General features: G+C 34.8%; 1 protein-coding gene across 5 annotated transcripts in view; it reads right to left on the reverse strand.

The window, feature by feature from the left end:
* DNAJC13 (DnaJ heat shock protein family (Hsp40) member C13) overlaps window positions 1-19,005 on the reverse strand; it is a 121,479-nt gene that overhangs the window by 75,557 nt on the left and 26,917 nt on the right. For 4 of the 5 annotated variants that reach the window (XR_010943518.1, XM_067737807.1, XM_067737806.1 and 1 more), the window contains 15 exons: window positions 16,602-16,677; window positions 15,651-15,800; window positions 14,866-14,907; window positions 11,981-12,181; window positions 9,473-9,679; window positions 9,286-9,381; window positions 8,825-8,916; window positions 7,329-7,495; window positions 7,141-7,220; window positions 6,889-7,058; window positions 6,338-6,437; window positions 4,109-4,216; window positions 3,244-3,399; window positions 2,443-2,499; window positions 274-395 (listed from right to left, as the gene is read on the reverse strand). Coding sequence is in view for 4 of the 5 variants with exons in the window: in XM_067737807.1 (XP_067593908.1) it covers window positions 274-395; window positions 2,443-2,499; window positions 3,244-3,399; window positions 4,109-4,216; window positions 6,338-6,437; window positions 6,889-7,058; window positions 7,141-7,220; window positions 7,329-7,495; window positions 8,825-8,916; window positions 9,286-9,381; window positions 9,473-9,679; window positions 11,981-12,181; window positions 14,866-14,907; window positions 15,651-15,800; window positions 16,602-16,677 (1,824 nt within the window). In the remaining variant the exon portion in view is untranslated. The remainder of the gene's footprint in view (window positions 1-273; window positions 396-2,442; window positions 2,500-3,243; window positions 3,400-4,108; window positions 4,217-6,337; window positions 6,438-6,888; window positions 7,059-7,140; window positions 7,221-7,328; window positions 7,496-8,824; window positions 8,917-9,285; window positions 9,382-9,472; window positions 9,680-11,980; window positions 12,182-14,865; window positions 14,908-15,650; window positions 15,801-16,601; window positions 16,678-19,005) is intronic. The other variant, XM_067737805.1, reaches the window with a different exon arrangement.

Here is a 19,005-nt window from a genome sequence, read left to right on the forward strand (position 1 = left end):
CCATGTTCCAGTCCCATGACTATGGGTATAGAGCCTGATGAGCAGAGTGGGGGGAAAAAAAGCAGTTTTATTTTTTTCCTCCCAAGTTATGCAGGGATAGGGACAATGATCATTTACGTAAAATCCTTCCATAAGGAAAGGAAAAGAACTAGGTGAATCAAAAGAAAATGAAACATTTGTGTAATTCAAAGACTTATTCTGTTTGTTTTACATAATATCTGAACCCCTTCTCTAAACAGCAAGTTAACTTATAGCAAATTAAATTTAACCTACCTATTTGTAAGCATCCTTTGATCTGAGCTTATTGTGAACATCGCAGTATGCAAATGTCGAGGTAAGGCACCTTCACTTAGGGCAAGCTCCTGCATTTTTGTAGCAATTTCTTTGTCACCTTCCTTTGGAAAAAGGGCAAGATGATCCCTAAAGCAACAATCTAAAGCAAGCTATCCTGATTTTGTAAAACTAATTTTACATCTCTAGATAAAATTATTCAGTATACAATATAATAAAAATTAAAAATGCCACTTCAATTATCCAAAAATAACATAAGCTAACAGTAGTATAAGTCACTTTAAAAATATTATTTGCCTTTGGAATGAGGTTTAAATGTTCCCAGATAAATTTATCTTATGAATTATACTTTGCTTAATATTAAAATTAGGTTCATTCCCTTAGTATATATAATATCAGCCAATGAAGGGGAGAGGTGACTCACAGAAATCAGCAATTCCTACCAAAGACATCTGCAAACCTGGCTTGCTTTTGTTATTAAAGATATATTCATTTTCATGGTGAATACAATTCTTTATCTTTTTTAAAGAATGATGTGATGTTGAGGTAGTTCTTTCTATTCTGATGTCACTCTGCTTACTTAGACCCACTTTGACAAAAGGGTAGGACAGATAGAACTATTAATCAAAGGTAATCATAGAATTATGAATTAAGCAAGCAGTGTGATATTTAAGACAACCTGTCAAAAAGTAAAAATGCTCACGTTATTGAAAAAAAGTACAAGTAAATAGAATAACTGAATATGCAGTAAGTATACAAATATACACAGTATGAATACGTACATATATCATTTTGACATAAATGAACATGTAGTATGTATATAAAATATACATAGTATGTATATGTACATATATAATTTTGAACATGGTCTAAGAGGAAATTTACCAAAATACTAATAGCAGTTGTCTCTGGATGGTAAAAATACAGGTGATTTCTTTCTTTCTTGTTTTTTTCTGAACAACCCAATGTTTCTTAAAAGATCATATACTGCTTTCGCAATCAGAAAACAATAATTTAAGATACCTGCCAGGATTTCAGTGTAAATAAATAAAGCCTGCCTTACACAGACACTGGCTGTAGTCACTGGCTACGAATCTGATACATGTGGCTTGCACTGAAGTCAAAGTTGGTTTTTGGTTATACCTGCCACTCATTAAATATTTCTGAATGAATGGCAATATATTAGTGGATCAAGGTCAGGAAGATACTTTTGTATGGTCTCACAGTCCTAACTGTCCTTGGTTACTTCAAGCTCTGTAAGTGAGAGATGTGGTACTTACTTTGGAAGCTAATATTGAGCATAGAACCCATTAGCTGGAGGGGGAAAATTAGTCTTTAGCTGCATGTATACACTAAAAATGCAAATAAACCTTGATGTTCCAATCAATCTAATGTCTATATATAATTTTTTTAATAGCTGCTTATGAGTATACTAATTCTGTGCTTATTATTTAGCTACTTGTTATATTTATGAGCAATAATGGCAGAATTTTTTGATAAAAGGAGCAAACACTCTTACATTTTAACCAAATTATTACTAATAGAAGAATACAAGAATTCAAAAGCCATTAGATTGATATTGTAAATATCCAGTATGTAAGTTCACATTCATAGCTCCATCTCATCTTCCAGAAAACATATAAGGCTAAAGCAACTATCCTGGAGAAGCAATAGCTCATGTCCACCAATAGTATGTCCTGATCTCTAGAGCTTAATTACATATGCAGGTTAACATGAGGAACTTTTTGTTACCATACTTATTTGATACTACTTGGCTACAAACTAACTCTATTAACAGATTTCCATATAAACTCAGTACCTAAAGTTTCAATACCATCACCACCACCATCCCCAAAAAAAGAGGAAGAGAGAAAAAATGCTAACTTTTCTTTTAAAGTAAACCAAACAAATAATGGAGGACCAGAAAGATTCATTTGCTCTAAATCCACTTAAGAACTTTAAATTCTTAGTTTATTATTGAGGACTGTTTCTGCAACTAGTTTAAAACTAATCTAAGGATTTAAAATTACTTTTCTTACCCAGAAAAACTGCATATTTTCCATAAAAGACTGAAAGGTAATTTTGTCAGCCCAAGTTAAAATAGCCGATCAACATTCAAGTAAGTTTAACATTTCAAAATTGTTCTCTCACCTCTATTATTGCCTTCATAACCAATCCAGCTCCCTTTATAATTGCCATGGAAGGATGCTTCAAAATAGGGAGAGAAAAGTATCATAGAATAAAAGAATCTTATCCCAACATATTTAGCTGTTGCTCTTAAGAGGGATACACAATTTTATGCAAGGTATAAAAGCCATAAAATTAGTAAAGGCTACATCTCAAAGTCAGTTCACAGTTTGGTTTAAAAATGTTAGGTATTCTTACAATATAGCTTCACACATACTTAAAGAGTTTATAGTAGTAGAAAACAGCTGGCACTTATTTGAATATATATTCTACTTACTGGAATGATATCAAATAACTATGGTATTAAAATAACAGAAATCAACATTTATAATATAAACATAAAATATAAATATCATATTCACACATGTACATAATAAATATTATGGTATTATATGAAATAAATATTTTCAATTGCTTACGAACAGCCCTGCTAAGGCTCATCTTATTATTTGGAAATTTTGTAGGGAACTATAAAAAACTACAAAAGGGAACTTTGGGTCTACCACAGAAAAAAAATGAGTTTTTCACTACTTCTAAGATGGAAAAGATGGGCAACAGTGTCAAATAGTGGTCAAAGGCTATCAACAGAGCTCTATGTGAAACACAATGAAATTCATGGAATTAAATGTCCTAAAATGATAATGTACTTAGGCTATATTTATTTATATTACCACAGAAGCATACATGTACTATTTTAAAAACAAACTGACCCAAAAAGTGGTTCTCTTAGATTAGTTGTGATCTGATAAAAGTATAAGCTCTCACCTGAAAGAGTTTAAAAAGTGTTCTTCCGTTGGATGCTACCATCTCCAAGAGCATATCAAACTGCTGCCCTTCTGTTGTCTCACTATATGGAGCACAGAGGGCAAAAGTAAGGAAGTCCAAGAGTGAACTAATAACTAGGGCACCAGTCCCATGATCCTGAAACAAAGTAACATATTGCCTTGGCTTAGTACAGAGAGCTTCACTTAAAACATAGCAGTAATGGGTTTCTTTCTGTTATTCTATATGTTAGAAGTAAACATTTAATTTCCCTACATGAGTTTCAAAGTACTCTTAACTTGAGTACTACTGGAAGCACTACTTGTTTTACTAATGTATCAAATCCACAGTGCTTACCATATCTCAAAGGGAAAATAATTAAAATTCTGTCAAATTTCTAGAGAACCAAGACTCCTCAAACATATATAACTAAGGTTAATGTGTATTTGTATAATAAGCAATCTTGGACAACACTTGCAAAACTCTGGCAATTTGTTCATATTCCTTCTAGATGTTATATTACTGCCTATCTCCAAAACTGTTACTAATGACTGAGGAACAAAGATTTGGCTCAGTTTTTTTTTAAGCAACTTATTTCATAATGACATTTTTAAAGAGAGAGAAAAAAAGCAAAAATCTGTGATATAACTGTAAAAATTTAAAGGCTTTGCAACTTATCCTTTCCAGATAAATGGATATAGTCCTAAAACAGATTATTTTATTATTAATGTCCAAGCTAAACCAATACTGACCAAAAGTTGAGGGCCACAATTTAAAAACAAAACAAAAAACTGTCCATGCTGTACTTACACAATACCTTTCAATATGTATGGTATCTCTCATTAAGACAAATTTAATTATAACTTACCACATGGGAATTAAATTTCTCCAGTAAGTTTTCCAGAAACTTCTTTGAAGAGAGAAGAGAAGCTTTGTTTAGCTGTTCTTGTCTTAAGTCATAGTCATCATGCATGGGCTATTGATTAAAAACAGTGATAATTCATAAGCAGTGGCATCACACAAAAGTCATTTATAAAGAGTACTCATTGAACACTGAAAGAACTAAAAACCATAGCCTTTAAAATTTAAGGCAGAAAGGAATCTCGTGATAAGAGGGCAGAAGTGATAATTTCTCCTGGGTCTGATGAGACTTCGTGGATGATCTGCCTAACAAGTAACTGTAGATAGTACTGCACAAGGTAATTTTGAGAGAAAAAGTCACAGATCTCCTTCTTAAAAAGCAAATGACATCCATTCTTCCTCCCCCAAGTTTGTAATATAAATTTGAAATGATAAAACTTAGCATTTAAAAGTAAGTACTGAGCAGCTCCCTCGCTGCGATCTATTGAAAGTCAGCCCTCGACACAAGGGTTTGTGAAAAAAAAAAAAAAAGGTAAAAAAAAAAAGTAAGTACTAAAATTAGCAGTAAATACTTCCTGTCTCAAGATGATTGTCTTTTGACTGCTGGAATAAACTAAGAGCATAAAAAGGATTCCAGCATGATAGTTAAGAGTAAAGATCAAATCCTAATTCTGCTACTGACTATAACCAAGCTTAGATAGAGTTAAATTATTGTAACTCTCTTAGTTTCATTTTCCTCAGCTACAAAGTGGGAATAACAGTACTTACCTCACTGGACTATTATGAAGTTCAAATGAGATAATTCATGTAAAATACACAGCAAACACCTAATTTTTAATGAGGTCTCAATGTGTTTACTTCACACTACTGTTATTTTATGTTCTAGTTATTCCACTAATTCTTTTTATTATTATTATTTTAATATTAATTAATTAATTTATTTGGCTGCATTGGGTCTTAGTTACAGCATGCGGGATCTTAGTTGCAGCATGCGGGGTCTTAGTTGCAGCATGCGGGATCTTCGTTGCTGTGTGCAGGGTCTTCATTGCGGCATGCAGGATCTTTGGTTGCGGCATGCGAACTCTTAGTTGCGGCATGTGGGATCTAGTTCCCTGACCAGGGATCAACCCCAGACCCCCTGAATTGGGAGCACGAAGTCTTAACCACTGGATCACCAAAGTCGTCCCTCACTAATTCTTTAATGGAATTATTTGTAGTAAAAATAATAAAATCCACTTTGGGGAATAAATAAGGTTTTAAACAAGTGATTACTTATGTTTGCTGTATACCACTAAGTCTGCCTAAAAACACTTAATATAAGGAATAAAGTCTCATATACTCTACACAAAATTGAGATAAATCAGAAACTTGAAAGTTATATTGAACAGCTGCTTTTCCCCCCCAACAAGCTGTCATCAAGTTAGATTTTTACCTCTCAAACAGCTTTCAAATGTGCCTTCTTTAGCCCATCCTACCTCAGCATCTCATGTCTCACATGATAATTTGCTCTACCCGCCTCTTAACTTGACCTCTAATCTACACTCCACATACCATCCATGAGCTTTCTAAAATTCAAACATGGTACGTTATCACTCCTGTTGAAAAATCCTTCAGTTGTTCCTTACTAAAGCATACAAATCTTGCTTCTCTGTCTGATACAAAAGGCTTTTTATGGCTGTCTCTGCATACATCTCTAGCTATAACTCCTAATCCCATGTGCCCCCATACATATGTTATGATCCAGTCATATTCAATTATTTGCTGCTTCCCAAATATGCTTTTGCACATGCTATTCCTTCTTCCTAGGAAAGTCTTCTCACAGCTAGAAAATACCTGCCTGCCTTTCAAAATTCAGATCAAGGTAATGTCTTCCAGAAAGACTGGCTTAGAATCTTTTATCTTCTCCTCATCACAAAACCAAAATTAAGTGCTGCTTTTTACGGATCCCATGGCTGCTACTACTTTATATTGTATACGTATGCCTACCTTACTAAACTGTTAGCAATTTCAAGGAAGTAACTTTGCCTTAACATCTTTGTATTTCTAGTACATAGCATGGTGCCTAGTTTATGCTAAACAAATGTTTATTTGAATAAGTAGATTGCTATGAGAGCAAGTTAGGAAATATAGAAACACTGAATTTAATTGGTACAATGAAAATCTGGATTTGTGGAAGTTTAAACCATCAGTCAACTTAAACAAAATCAGTTTACTTAAGAAAAACACTAGTACTTACACACATGAGGGCACAGAGCATATCAACGGCTGCGTGGATTACTCCATTGTTGCTCCTCTTGAGTGCTTTTACTACCTTCACTCCTAGACGCTCCCGAAACCTTGTAGAACAAAACAACAGCATATAGTAGCAATGCCTGAGCATTATTCTATTATTTTATTATTAAAATATAACATAAATCATCTTAAGTTTCTATTGCATTACTATAGCAATTACATATTCTGAATCCCATCTGTGGAACATATCAGTTATCACAATAATTTTTTTCTTTCAAGGGGAAGAGTTTTTTTAAGGTTAATTAAAACTAAAAGGCATAAAATTTCCCATTCAAATTCACTAAAACAGAGTCAGTAATATCACGGGTGAATGGATAAATAAGTCAGAAATATAATTTCCATTCACCTTCCTTTTTTATTTCTCATGAATAGAAACTACTATATCACCATATTAAAAGGTATCAGGTTTTACTCAGATATAAAGAGGTAAACTGTTGATTATTTGCTATTTTGAGTTGTTCAAATTCTCTGAAGAAAAAAATTAAGGCAACTTACTTTGGAAGCTGAGTAAAGGCTAGAAAACCAGCTTTGGAAGCCACAAGCCTCCTCACAGCCTGGAACTGACTCTCAAGTTCTGCATTGGAAGCAACAACATCCCCCTCTTGGGACAATAATGCCGTTATGGCATTATTGATCAGTTTTTCTTTGTTTTCTGAGAAGAGACCCTAGGTAAGGAAGAATAGTTCAAAGAAGTTTCCATACCAAAAGTTAATGACAATGAACATATTATGATACAATTTATCTTACATCCTGCGTTACAGCATGGAGAACTCCACTATATGAAATATTAGCGTTGAACCTGAATACAGCATCTGCAAAGTTGCCATCTGTAAGGAGATGAAATGTTCAAAAAGATTTAGAGATCTGCATTATATTTCTTAAATTATTGTTAAGTAGATGGATGCAAATGAAATTACATTTAAATCAATACTTACTTGGAGGTGTAGCCAAGAATCTGAGATGAAGGCTCTCTACTTCTTCATCAACGGGCATGCTGAGTAACCCCCATCGTTGACCTTTATGAGTTGATGTCATTTTTACACAAACATCTCTGTTACCAGAGGCTCTTACTCCATCCAGCAAACTTGCTAATAAGGAATCTCTAAGCAAGGTTAAAAATAAAAAGGTTTTAGGATTGATAATTTAGGAAAATTTTGATTTAGAAGGGAGCATAGGCCCTTTAGCAGGCTACCTGCTCAGGGGGGCACTCTGGGTACAAGGGAAGCTAAAAAGAACAGTGGCATTAGGAGAGAACCTGACATTCCAATACTAGCTCTTCACTTTGCTGTTACATACCATGTATGAGTTACTAAAGGCATGGAGTGTTAACGTTTTCTTCTTGTTTTTTAATTTTAAGATTTTTAACTGTTCTGCTGAGGTATAACTTACAAATCACAAAATTCATTCAATTAAATCGTACAGTCTGGTAATTTTTAGTAAATTTGTACAGTTGTGCAATCATTATCACAAACCAGTTTTTGTACACTTCCATCACCCCAAGGCAACCATTCATCTCCTTCTGTCTCTACAGTTTTACTTTTTCAAGAAACTTCATCAAGAGAATGAAAAGACAAGCCACGTTTGGGAGAAAATATTTACAAAAGACATATCTGATAAAGAATTATTACCCAAAATATACAAAGAACTCTTAAAATTCAACAACAAGAAAAACAATCCAATTAAAAAATGATCCAAAGTCCTTAACAGAGACCTCACCAAAGAAGATATACAGACAGCAAATAAACACATGAAAAGGTGCTCTACATCATATGACATCAGGAAAATGCTAATTAAAACAAGATACCACAACACCAGTATTAGAATGGCCAAAATCTGGAACACTGACACCACCAAATGCTGATGAGGATGTGGAACAACAGGAACTCTCATTCACTGCTGGTTGGAATGCAAAATGGTTGGAATGCACAATGGTACAGCCACTTTTGGAAGATAGTTTGGCAGTTCTTACAAAACTCAACATCCTCTTACCCTATGATCCAGTGATTACATTCCTTTGTATTCACCTAAAGGAGTTTAAAACTTACATCCACACAAAACCTGCACACAATTATAGCTGATTTACAATGCTGTGTTAGTTTCATTGAGTATATTTATATTAAAGTAACTTGCTGCCACTACCCAAACAATTTAAGAATGAAAGTGAAAGGTGCTATTTTTTAAATACTTTAAAAGTGTAAGTTTCAGAAATACACTTTATTTTTCATCCTTTCATTTAAAATCAAGTCACCATTTTTATACTCTTTAGAAACTTGAAAACTAAATGAAGGACATTTTACATATGCAACAAAATAGAGTTGTCTTTTCCTAAGTTACATAATTTTAATGTAACTTATGTAATGAAGCACTTTAATGAAGCACTTTGCCTTGCACATACAAGGATCTTAAAAGCTAGATGAATTTTAAAAAATACCTTTCTGTTGAAGAGTATTTCCGTATTTGGCCTTTTATAAATTCAATGGTAAAAAGTTGTGGGTTTTCTGAGTCACAAACCAATGCAAATACCTAAGGAAAATAAAACACAAGTTCCACGAAAGACATTTAGTTTTACAGTATTTCATTAGAAAAACTACACATCATTTAGCTGACAGAAGTCAATATTTAAAGATGTAACTTGTTTATAATATCAGACTTTAAGAGCCACTTAAAAGTCTCATTCAAATTTTCACACAATATCAAATAAAGTTTTCATTGTATACTTGGAAAATAAATTTTGCAATATTCATTGTTCTAAGATCAGTAAATACAATGAAGAATACAGATTCTTCCTGTTTCCTATTCTTCAGGTATTAAAAAACATTAAAATAGAAAGAAAATTATTCTAATTTATCAATAAGGAGAAATCTCATTTAAGCTAATATTGCTGAAACTTACTTCTCCTAAGGGCTTCAATGTTGCAATATTATAGGTTGCTGGATCACGTTCCACTAAACATGTTTCTGTAAGTGCTAGAATTCTTTTTATAGGTTCCTTCAAACAAAATTGATACATATTAAAAAATTATTGAAGAAAAATGTCAAAATCAGATGAACAAATTTTTACTTATAACATATGGGCTTACCGAATGTCTAGGTGATATTTTTTGGACTACAAACTCTGCTAAAGATGTGATGGATTCATCAGTGCTGTATTTCCCAAAGCGAAGATTCAAATATTGCTCAAATTCTAAAGGTTCTTTTCTGATCCGCAATGAAATACCTATATAGTTGCCAGCATGATCTATTGCACTTTTGATAATTTCTTCTCTTTGTTCTGATGCAAATAAATGCTGCACAAATTTTGAAATTTAAAAAGTCAGCGTTGAAATAACTAAAATGTGACCTTAGTGAAATCAGCTCATAGGAAAGTGACTGAAGGGGCACTTCTAGCAAAAAAAGGTAGATCTTATCAGAAGTAAATAAGCAGTGTGTTGTGGCTGAAATACTATTATTAAATTAAAATCACAAAGTCTGAGATAGAGAGCCTGGCAAAATAATCACTGAATAGAAATTATCTCCTAACTTCTCAGAGTCTGGTTCTCATCACCGCGTGGAAAACAGCGCTCTGGGGCTTCCAGAAGAGGCCCCAGGAACCCCAGCTAAGTCCAGTCAGGGCGTGGGTACTATGTGGACAGGATTCCCAGTTTCAACTAAGGTAGCTCTGACTTCGTCTGTTTTTATATAGTGGACTTTCTTGTAAGATTACCTTAAAGAATGTTTAAATGTTTACAAGTCATTGGCCTATGAATATTACAAACCAACCTCCAGAGTGTATTACAAAGGTTAAGGATATATTGCTACTTGCATTTGGTACCTGGAGGCCAGAAATGCTTAATATCCCGTGAAGGGCAGGGCAGGAGAATCCCACACAAGAAAGACCTGTCCTGCCCAGAATGCCACTAACTACCCTGCTGAGAAACACTGGATCAGATCATGTTTTAAAACCTCATTTTATTCCCAGCAGCATATCTAGTCACTATGGATGCAGCAGGTACCAGATGAAGGTTTGCTGAATGGATCTGTCATGGTCTCATATTTGTAGTGAATGTCTCATTTTAGCTAGTGTCTTTTAAAAGGCAGACAGTATGCTTAGAAAGTGGATGATTAAAATTTAAAAGTGCTTGATGCCATCAAGCAATAAAAAATGTTGGCAATTCTTATCCTTAATGTTTACCTTATGCATTGTAAGGCTTGGTGAATTACTGTGATTCTGTTAAGGTCTGTGAGGCCATATTCCTGTAATTAGGTATGTTTTCCACCAAGGTGTTAATCATTATAAATTTCCACCACCCAGGGAAGAGAAAGACCTTTGGACGGCACTATGACAGCAGGCTTTAGGCTGCTTTAGTGTGGGAGAAGGAACTAATTTTCTCTTTGGGCCTTCACCTTTCGGGTCTAGACTCAGAGGTAACAAAATGTCTACATGTACATTCCTAGATGAGGGACACTAGGATGGTACCCATCATCTGGGTAAGCAGTGAAATCTAGGATGAGTAAAGGCCTGTAACTCTGAAGAGTTAACATATTTTGTAAGTCAGATTGTTCACCCCATCCACCATTTTTTTTTTTTTTTTTTTTTTTTTTGCGGTACGCGGGCCTCTCACTGTTGTGGCCTCTCCGGTTGCGGAGCACAGGCTCCGGACGCGCAGGCTCAGTGGCCATGGCTTACGGGCGCAGCCGCTCCGCGGCATGTGGGATCTTCCTGGACCGGGGCACGAACCTGTGCCCCCTGCATCGGCAGGCGGACTCTCAACCACTGCGCCATCAGGGAAGCCCCACCATTCTTTTTACTTCCCTTTTGCTACCCTCTAGCCTCTTGTATATCCAAAAGACTTGCCCTGGCTCTGTTACCCAGGGATGGATAATTTATCTACAGAACACTAAATCTTGGAGTAGTGTTCCCAGGACATTAAGGTAGCTATGGGAATTAAAATTCTCAAGAGAAAGGATTCTTGAGAGTAAGTTCAGCTGAGCCTCTCCATGTGGACCCTCTTAATGCTCATCTTTGAGATGTGGGGTTTAATTAAGGCAGGACGTTTCTTATAAAAAAAGATGGTCATCTTCTACAGCTCAGCTTCTACTGCCAACATACAGGGCATTCTGCCGTATCCCAAAATTTACATATAATTCAGAATTTCAAGACAAAAACATGCAATAAATTCCAAATTTGAAGTTTCAATGAATATTCAGATTACAAATAGCTGGGCGAAGGAAAGAAGACTATTAAAAAAAAGATTTTAAAATACCTTTTCAAAGAAAGCTTAGAAACTTTCAGGTAAGACATTAATAATAATGAAAATAAAACTGTAACTACCATTTATTGAATATTAAGCCACACACTGTGCTAAGCATTTTACATAGATTATCTGATTCGATCCAAAACACAAAAACCTATTAACATACCTATTACTCTCCTCATTTTATAGAGCTGCAAATTGGGATTCAAGCTCAGGTCTCGTTGATACCAAAGCCTGCACTCATAATACATATCATACTTCCTCCCTGAGGACTCAGGAAATTTCAAAATTAACTCTGCTGTCCTTCAAACGGTCATGTCCCTTTTAAAATGGCTTTTTAAAAACACTACTTACCAATCTACTAAATCCGCCATAAAGTATACAAAACCCTCCTTGATAATCAGAGAGATCTACAAAGCCTTCAATATTTCTATAGTCATAGGAACAGAGGACTCTGTTGGTCGCAGGATTAATTTGGTCAAAGCCTCCTGGTGTTACTTCCAAAATGACAGGTTTTCTTATATCACTCCAGTGATGCTTATAGCAGTTATATCTCTAGAGAGAAAGATAATAATACTTTTAGATTCATATTTAAGTTTACCATAAAACACAGTTACATTTAACTTATCAGTCACTACTGAAACAACCAAAAACTATAAATATGTAGAGATACTATCCAAATTGTTAAAATCATTTTTATTTTAGACATTTGGAGGTTTATGTTTATTCAATTAAGAATGTTCATGCTAACTGAAGACAGTATGTCCTTTTACAATTAACAAAGGTTTGGGTTACAATATTTTGTGAAACAATTTTAAGTCACCTTTATGCAAATCTATAAAAAAATTTTTTTAGGGAAATCCTAAATAGAAATGTTATTCTTCAAGAGTTCTATTGGAGAAAAGATTTCAACTTTTGTTAATGGATTTCTAAAAATTAGATTATAGTTGCTTTACAATGTTGTGTTAGTTTCTGCTGTACAACGACGTGAATCAGCTATATTTATACATATATCCCCTCCCTCTTGGATCTCCCCCCCCCCCGCCCCCGCCCCCATCCCACCCATCTAGGTCATCACAGAGCACTGAGCTGAGGTCCCTATGCTTCTTTTAACCAAGTTAGATATAGAAAAGAGCTAAGTCACATTTCAGGACTGTTACAGTATTCAATTTAAACACCGTAGGCTTTTCTAATCACACCATTGGAAACATCTTTAGAAGTTTGATCTCATTAGCAAGTAAAATTCCATTTAGAGAACATTCCTTTGTAAATTAAAGTACCTAGTATCAGAAATAATTACAATGGTCAACATCCATTTACTACCCAGTTTTACTCTTAAAAAGAAAAAAATGTTTAATTGAGGCTGCTAACTAAAATGATGTGTATAGAATAATTTAAAATAAAGGCAAAATGAGGTAAAGAGAAAATAAGGATAACAAAATGTCAGATGTGTAGTGAACATTCCCTTGTCTACCCAAAAAGACCACAAAGTTTTCTACCCATCAATATGAAGAGGAACACATGGTCAGTTACATGATTCTTAAGGTAAAAATAAACTGGTTGCTGCTCAAGAGTACAACTATTTCTAATACTAAAATAAGAGAAAAATTCTCTTGCAGGTGTTCAGAAAAGACAGTAAGGCATTAGATAATAAACACCTCCGCTAATACTCCAACATTAAACCCAGCAATGAAGTTCACAGGATCATATCACATCAATCCCCTCAGCATTACTGATCTATGGCATCATGCACATTATGGTTTCATAAAAGGAATTCTGCTGAAAGACAAAAAGGCCTGCATTAACCCAAGAATATATCTAGAGCCTTGATTCTGAACTAAAGGATGGAGCAGTGCCACACCTTTCCAGCAGAAGTGGGGGTAGAAGGGAGGCCACAAAAAGTGGTGCTTTTCCCAACTATGCTGGTTTACATGCCCCACAGCCCACTCGCACAGGATACTCTCCATTCCTCCAGCTGATAATCAACTGTCTAGTAAAGAGATTTGCCAAGGGAAACAAATCACTGTCCTTCAGGACTGTGGAGGCCAAGACAGTCTTGAGAGACCTTGATTTAGAGTATATCCAGGGGCAATGAGAGGCCTGAGGCCAAATTCAACTTATGTAAAATTGCTGTCCTTCAGGCAATCTTCTAGGGATACTGTTTTCACCACAAAATTTTGAAAAGTATTAAGTTGCTGAAGTTAACGGATATAAAAGGAAGCTTATAAACAAAATCTCTAAGTATGCTTCTGGAAGCAGTTGTTTTCCAAACAGACGAGATATACAGAAAACTCACCCACTAACATAAAATAACTAAAATAAGCATACCAAATTATGATTTATATAAATCTGATTGTGCCTCATCATGTATAAGAAACAAGCAGTTCACCAAACACCATTAAGCTATTTTAAATGGCTCCTGGGCAACCAGTCAATTGCTTGAGTTGAGATCAGTGAGGCTTTTGGGACACTAAAACAGGAATAGAACATCTATATACAGGATGCGTGAGGGCTTTTAAAAAAAACAGGGGAACAGTGCTGCCAGCATATGAGAGTTCAGATCCTGCCTTCTGCCAGAGGCTAGCGTTCTGGACAGTGCTATGAGTTTACACATTACTCTACATCCCCCCTATTTCAAGGGAGTGAAAAAAGTATCAACACCCATTTACCGTCCCCAGAAGACTCTGATTTAGTTTAAATGCTGCTGTAACGTGACTAGAGAAGGCCTGGAAAAGTTAAATTCTAATGAGCTTCCTGAAAGCTGTCAGTGCACCCTGCAAAGCTTCATTATTGGCCAGATCCAGTGCAAGAACATGTAATAAGACAGTTTCAATACATAAACATTCTTAAAACTTTAATACTTCTGAAATAGGAATCTCCTACACCAAACAACTATTGCATGGTCTAACAAGTATTATCAGCAGCGTGAAGCTTCTCTTGCTGTTTCAGAATACTGAATAAAGACTTCGTGAATGAAGCATTGTTTTTAATGCTGAGTTCTAGCTGAAGATTTTTTCCCAACTATCAGCAGTAACAGTCATAAGTCTAATTATTCATATTTGAGTTTCCTGTTAAATTACACTCATCTCTCTATCACATGATATCAGGAGACATTAAAGTTGTTTCATTTTTTTCCCCTTTAACTTTGCCATAAAGGGAACACACAGTTCATGGAATGATTTCTAAAGCACAACATTTGAAATAATAAAGATAGATATTAATAAATGTTAAATACTTGCCCTTCCTGTGATTTTTCCTTCTGAAAAATCAGTTCTAAATCTCTGAAAGAGAAGATACAAGCATAGTTTATAACCACAGATTGGTAAGAAAGACTCACATTTCAATTCAGTACTTTCTATCCAAAGTTAAAATCCTAACTTGGTAACCCTGATATTAAAAAATGTTATTAGGGACATCCCGGGTGGCACAGTGGTTAAGAATGTGCCTGCCAATGCAGGGGACACAGGTTCGAGCCCTGGTCCAGGATGATCCCACATGCCGCGGAGCAACTAAGCCCGTATGCCACAACTACTGAGCCCACGCGCCACAACTACTGAAGCCCGTGCGCCTAAAGCCCGTGTTCCGCAACAAGAGAAGCCACTGCACTGCAGCAAAGAGTAGCCCCCACTCGCCGCAACTAGAAAAAGCCTGTGTGCAGCAACAAAGACCCAATGCAGCCAAAATAAATAAATAAATAAATCTATTACAAAAAATGTTATTAAAGTTATAGTTTAAGGATATTCAATAAAGTGTGAAATTTTACTGAAAAACAGGACAGATTAATTAAACGTAAAACTGCTTTGTTCTGTATAATGTATTTAAAAACTATCAAATATAAAGGATTAACCAGCCTATCAGTAAGAAAAAAGTGTAAGTTTCACAGTGTCGAGTTAAGGGTCAATAAGAAAAAAATAAGCATAGTGGGAACAGGGACTCAGAACATTAATATTTGTAGTTTAATGTAACTGTTTCATTAAGAAAAAGAAGAGAGAAATTTAGTTTATTAACATGAAATGGTTCTTACCAATGCTTCTGTAAGAAGTTCTGTTCTGTGCTCTGTAGAAAATTTTAATGTTTCTGACTTTTTTCCACTGCCTTTACGAAATGTGAGGTTGAACTCTGTTCCTTGTCCTTTTCCAACAGGGCTGATGCTGCAAATGTCTCCATAAGGCCACTAACAAAAAGAAAGGAATTCTTTCAACTTGTGCTATACTATGGGGAAATGCAACACTTATTTTTACTACTTTAATTTCACAATCACTGATTAAATGAGAAAATTTTACAAAACAGTATTGAGGTCTAGAAACGGTTTTGTCTTACAATAATTCTATAAAACAAACTTTTAAAAGTTTTCAGTCATCAGAGACAATAAAGAAGTCCTATCCGTTTTCCAAATTCAATGATTGATGACATTAATCCAAAACAATTAAAATACATAGATGTGAAAAGAACTGGGGAATAGCATTTTATGGTTACCTACAAATGTGTCAAAAACAGCAACAAAAAGAAGAATCTGTAAAACATACCTAATTTAGAATTAAAATAAACTAGAATATATTTATGTTTACTTACCCATATTCACATTAGTCTTGCCTTTATAAATAGTAACCTTACTTTCATTACAAGTATTTTCCAACCACTGCACTTGTGACTTATGTATGCCTGTATTACAGTAACAAGGCTACCTTTAAAATTATGAAGAATTTACGAATTTTACATTAAAAAGACTGCTGTAATCAATAGTAACATATTAAAATGTTATACCCCTTAGAGCCTAGAAATAAGCACACACATGCCCCCTTTATTTATGCTTGGTCCTGAGCACTTAGCATTATATAAGCATATTAATCTTTTTCAGATTTGACACTTCTACCCTAAAGTACTGATTTCAGACAGGGAGTCATGGGTCAGGTTTTAACCTGGCTTTTAAAATTCAAATGGAGTTCAAACACCTAATAGCTTCTAACATAATTACCTGATTTGTTACTTCTAGGGTATTGGGATTATATGTAGTAATCGCATGGGTTCCAACTGAAAAGACACGCTTATACCTACAAAGGAAGTACTTAAGTTTAGTCTTAAATAAAAGAAACATTTTATAACAAAATACATATAACACAAAAGGAACATTTCAATAAATAAATAGAAATGTGTTAACTGATTAACGTGACTAAATATATCTTCGTTTTATATTCTCACATTTTTAATGTTCTGAAATGCTACTGGTATTAAGACCCACCCATCACTCATTTTACTGTGAAACAGTAAGATCCTTAAGTAGAAAAGTAAAACCTATGCAAGCAATCTTGTGCTGTTAGTATACATGAAGTTAGCAAATCACTGCCAGAGGATGCCAAAAGATTCTAAATGGGAAAATTTTATTAAAAAAAAAAAAGACACTGTACACTACTAATTGTTTCAAAATATCCTTTCGACAAGAACATGATGCAAATGAAGGAAAAGCTATGGCCTACAACTGGTCTGTCACACTACTATTCTGGAATCTAAATAATTTCTATTTAAGCAACTACCTATTACATTTAAGTGCTGCAATTTTATAGAAGTAGGAAGGCTACATCACAGACAAGCAATTTTCACTTCTCACTTCACTTCCTTCACTTAAAGCAACATATATGAAGGAGAAAAACCATCTGGGTATCAGTAATCCTTTAGAAGAGAGAGCAATTCATAATGATAAAAGTGGAAACTGAATTAGAAAAATTTATTTAAAACTGAAGAATTAGCTCTTTGGAAATAAAATAGGTCTAAGAAAATACAAAAACAAAATTAGGAATGAAAGAATTTATAACCATAGACACAGAAGAAAAAAAATGATGTAAGTCTATGCTGATAAATTTGAAAATTACGAATAAATCAACCCCTATATAGAAGAATTTAAGAAAGCTGCAAACAATTACACCCTAAAAAAGTACCAAGGCTCAAACAAGGAGATGAAATCTTAAAGGAACAGGTAAATCCTATGCTTCTTAAATTGTTCCAAGAAACAGACTAAGGACAGCTTCTCAATTCTTTCAGTGATACTAAAATCTAGTAAGTCAATACAAAAAAGAAAAAAAATACACCAATCTATTTTTAAATAAATACTATCAATATGAATCAAATGGCATATTCAAATAGTAATACACCATGACCAAAGACAGTCATTTTAGGAAAACAGTTGAATATCAGAAGAATGTATTAATTGATAATATTTATTGAACTATCTATTTGTATTTTAATAAGAGATTTTTAAATGATCAAAAATGTATGTTAAACACAATCAGATGCCTTTTTTTTTTTTTTTTTTTTTTGCCGTACGCGAGCCTCTCACTGTTGTGGCCTCTCCCGTCACGGAGCACAGGCTCCAGACGCGCAGGCCCAGTGGCCATGGCTCACGGGCCCAGCCGCTCCGCAGCACGCGGGATCCTCCCAGACCGGGGCACGAACCCGCATCCCCTGCATCGGCAGGCAGACTCTCAACCACTGCGCCACCAGGGAAGCCCCCCCGATGCCTTTTTTATATGTATGGAAAAGACTGTGCTTTTCTGCTTTAAACTACTAATACAGTAAAAAGGCACCTTAATCCAGCAGCCACTAGCTGACTCAAGGGTCACACACTAGGAGTATTCCCATTAAGATTAAAAGAGCTCTCTTTCACATTTTGATTTCCCTATTATTTCTTCTAATCATAATATTATATAATAAAAATGATGAAATTCCCATTTTGGGGAAAAACGATAGATTGTATTAGTCTTCCATATTGCTATATTACAAATTTTTCTCCCTAATTTCATATGTCTAAAGTGGAATGGGAAACTAAAGAATGAGAGCCCCTCCTTTTAACATAAAAACATTCATTTGCTGCTTTCTAAAGTGGGGAGAAGTTGAAGGATTGGTGAAGTGGATGAGGATTTATCTAAACAGATAAAAAGTCTCAAAACTTCAGAAGCTTAATCAACGAATGGGAACAAAGAAAAACAAAGAAAATCTTATTAAAGCAATATTTGCCTCAGAAGATTACACAATGAAATCAAATGTATGACAGAAATATGAATTCACAAATTCTAACTTTCAGAATCATCTTGAGAGTCAAACATGACACTTTTTAAAAATTTTTATTGGAGTATAGTTGATTTACAATGTTGTTAGTTGCAGGTGTACAGCAAAGTGAATCAGTTATACATATACATATATCCACTTTTTTTTTTTTTTTTTTGCGGTACGCGGGGCCTCCCACTGTTGTGGCCTCTACCGTTGCGAAGCACAGACTCTGGATGCACAAGCCCAGCGGCCATAGCTCACGGGTCCAGCCGCTCCGTGGCACGCAGGATCCTCCCGGACCGGGGCACAAACCTGCATCCCCTGCATTGGCAGACGGA

The sequence above is a fragment of the Pseudorca crassidens genome, chromosome 5 (genome assembly GCF_039906515.1).
Source record: "Pseudorca crassidens isolate mPseCra1 chromosome 5, mPseCra1.hap1, whole genome shotgun sequence".
NCBI lineage: Eukaryota > Metazoa > Chordata > Mammalia > Artiodactyla > Delphinidae > Pseudorca > Pseudorca crassidens.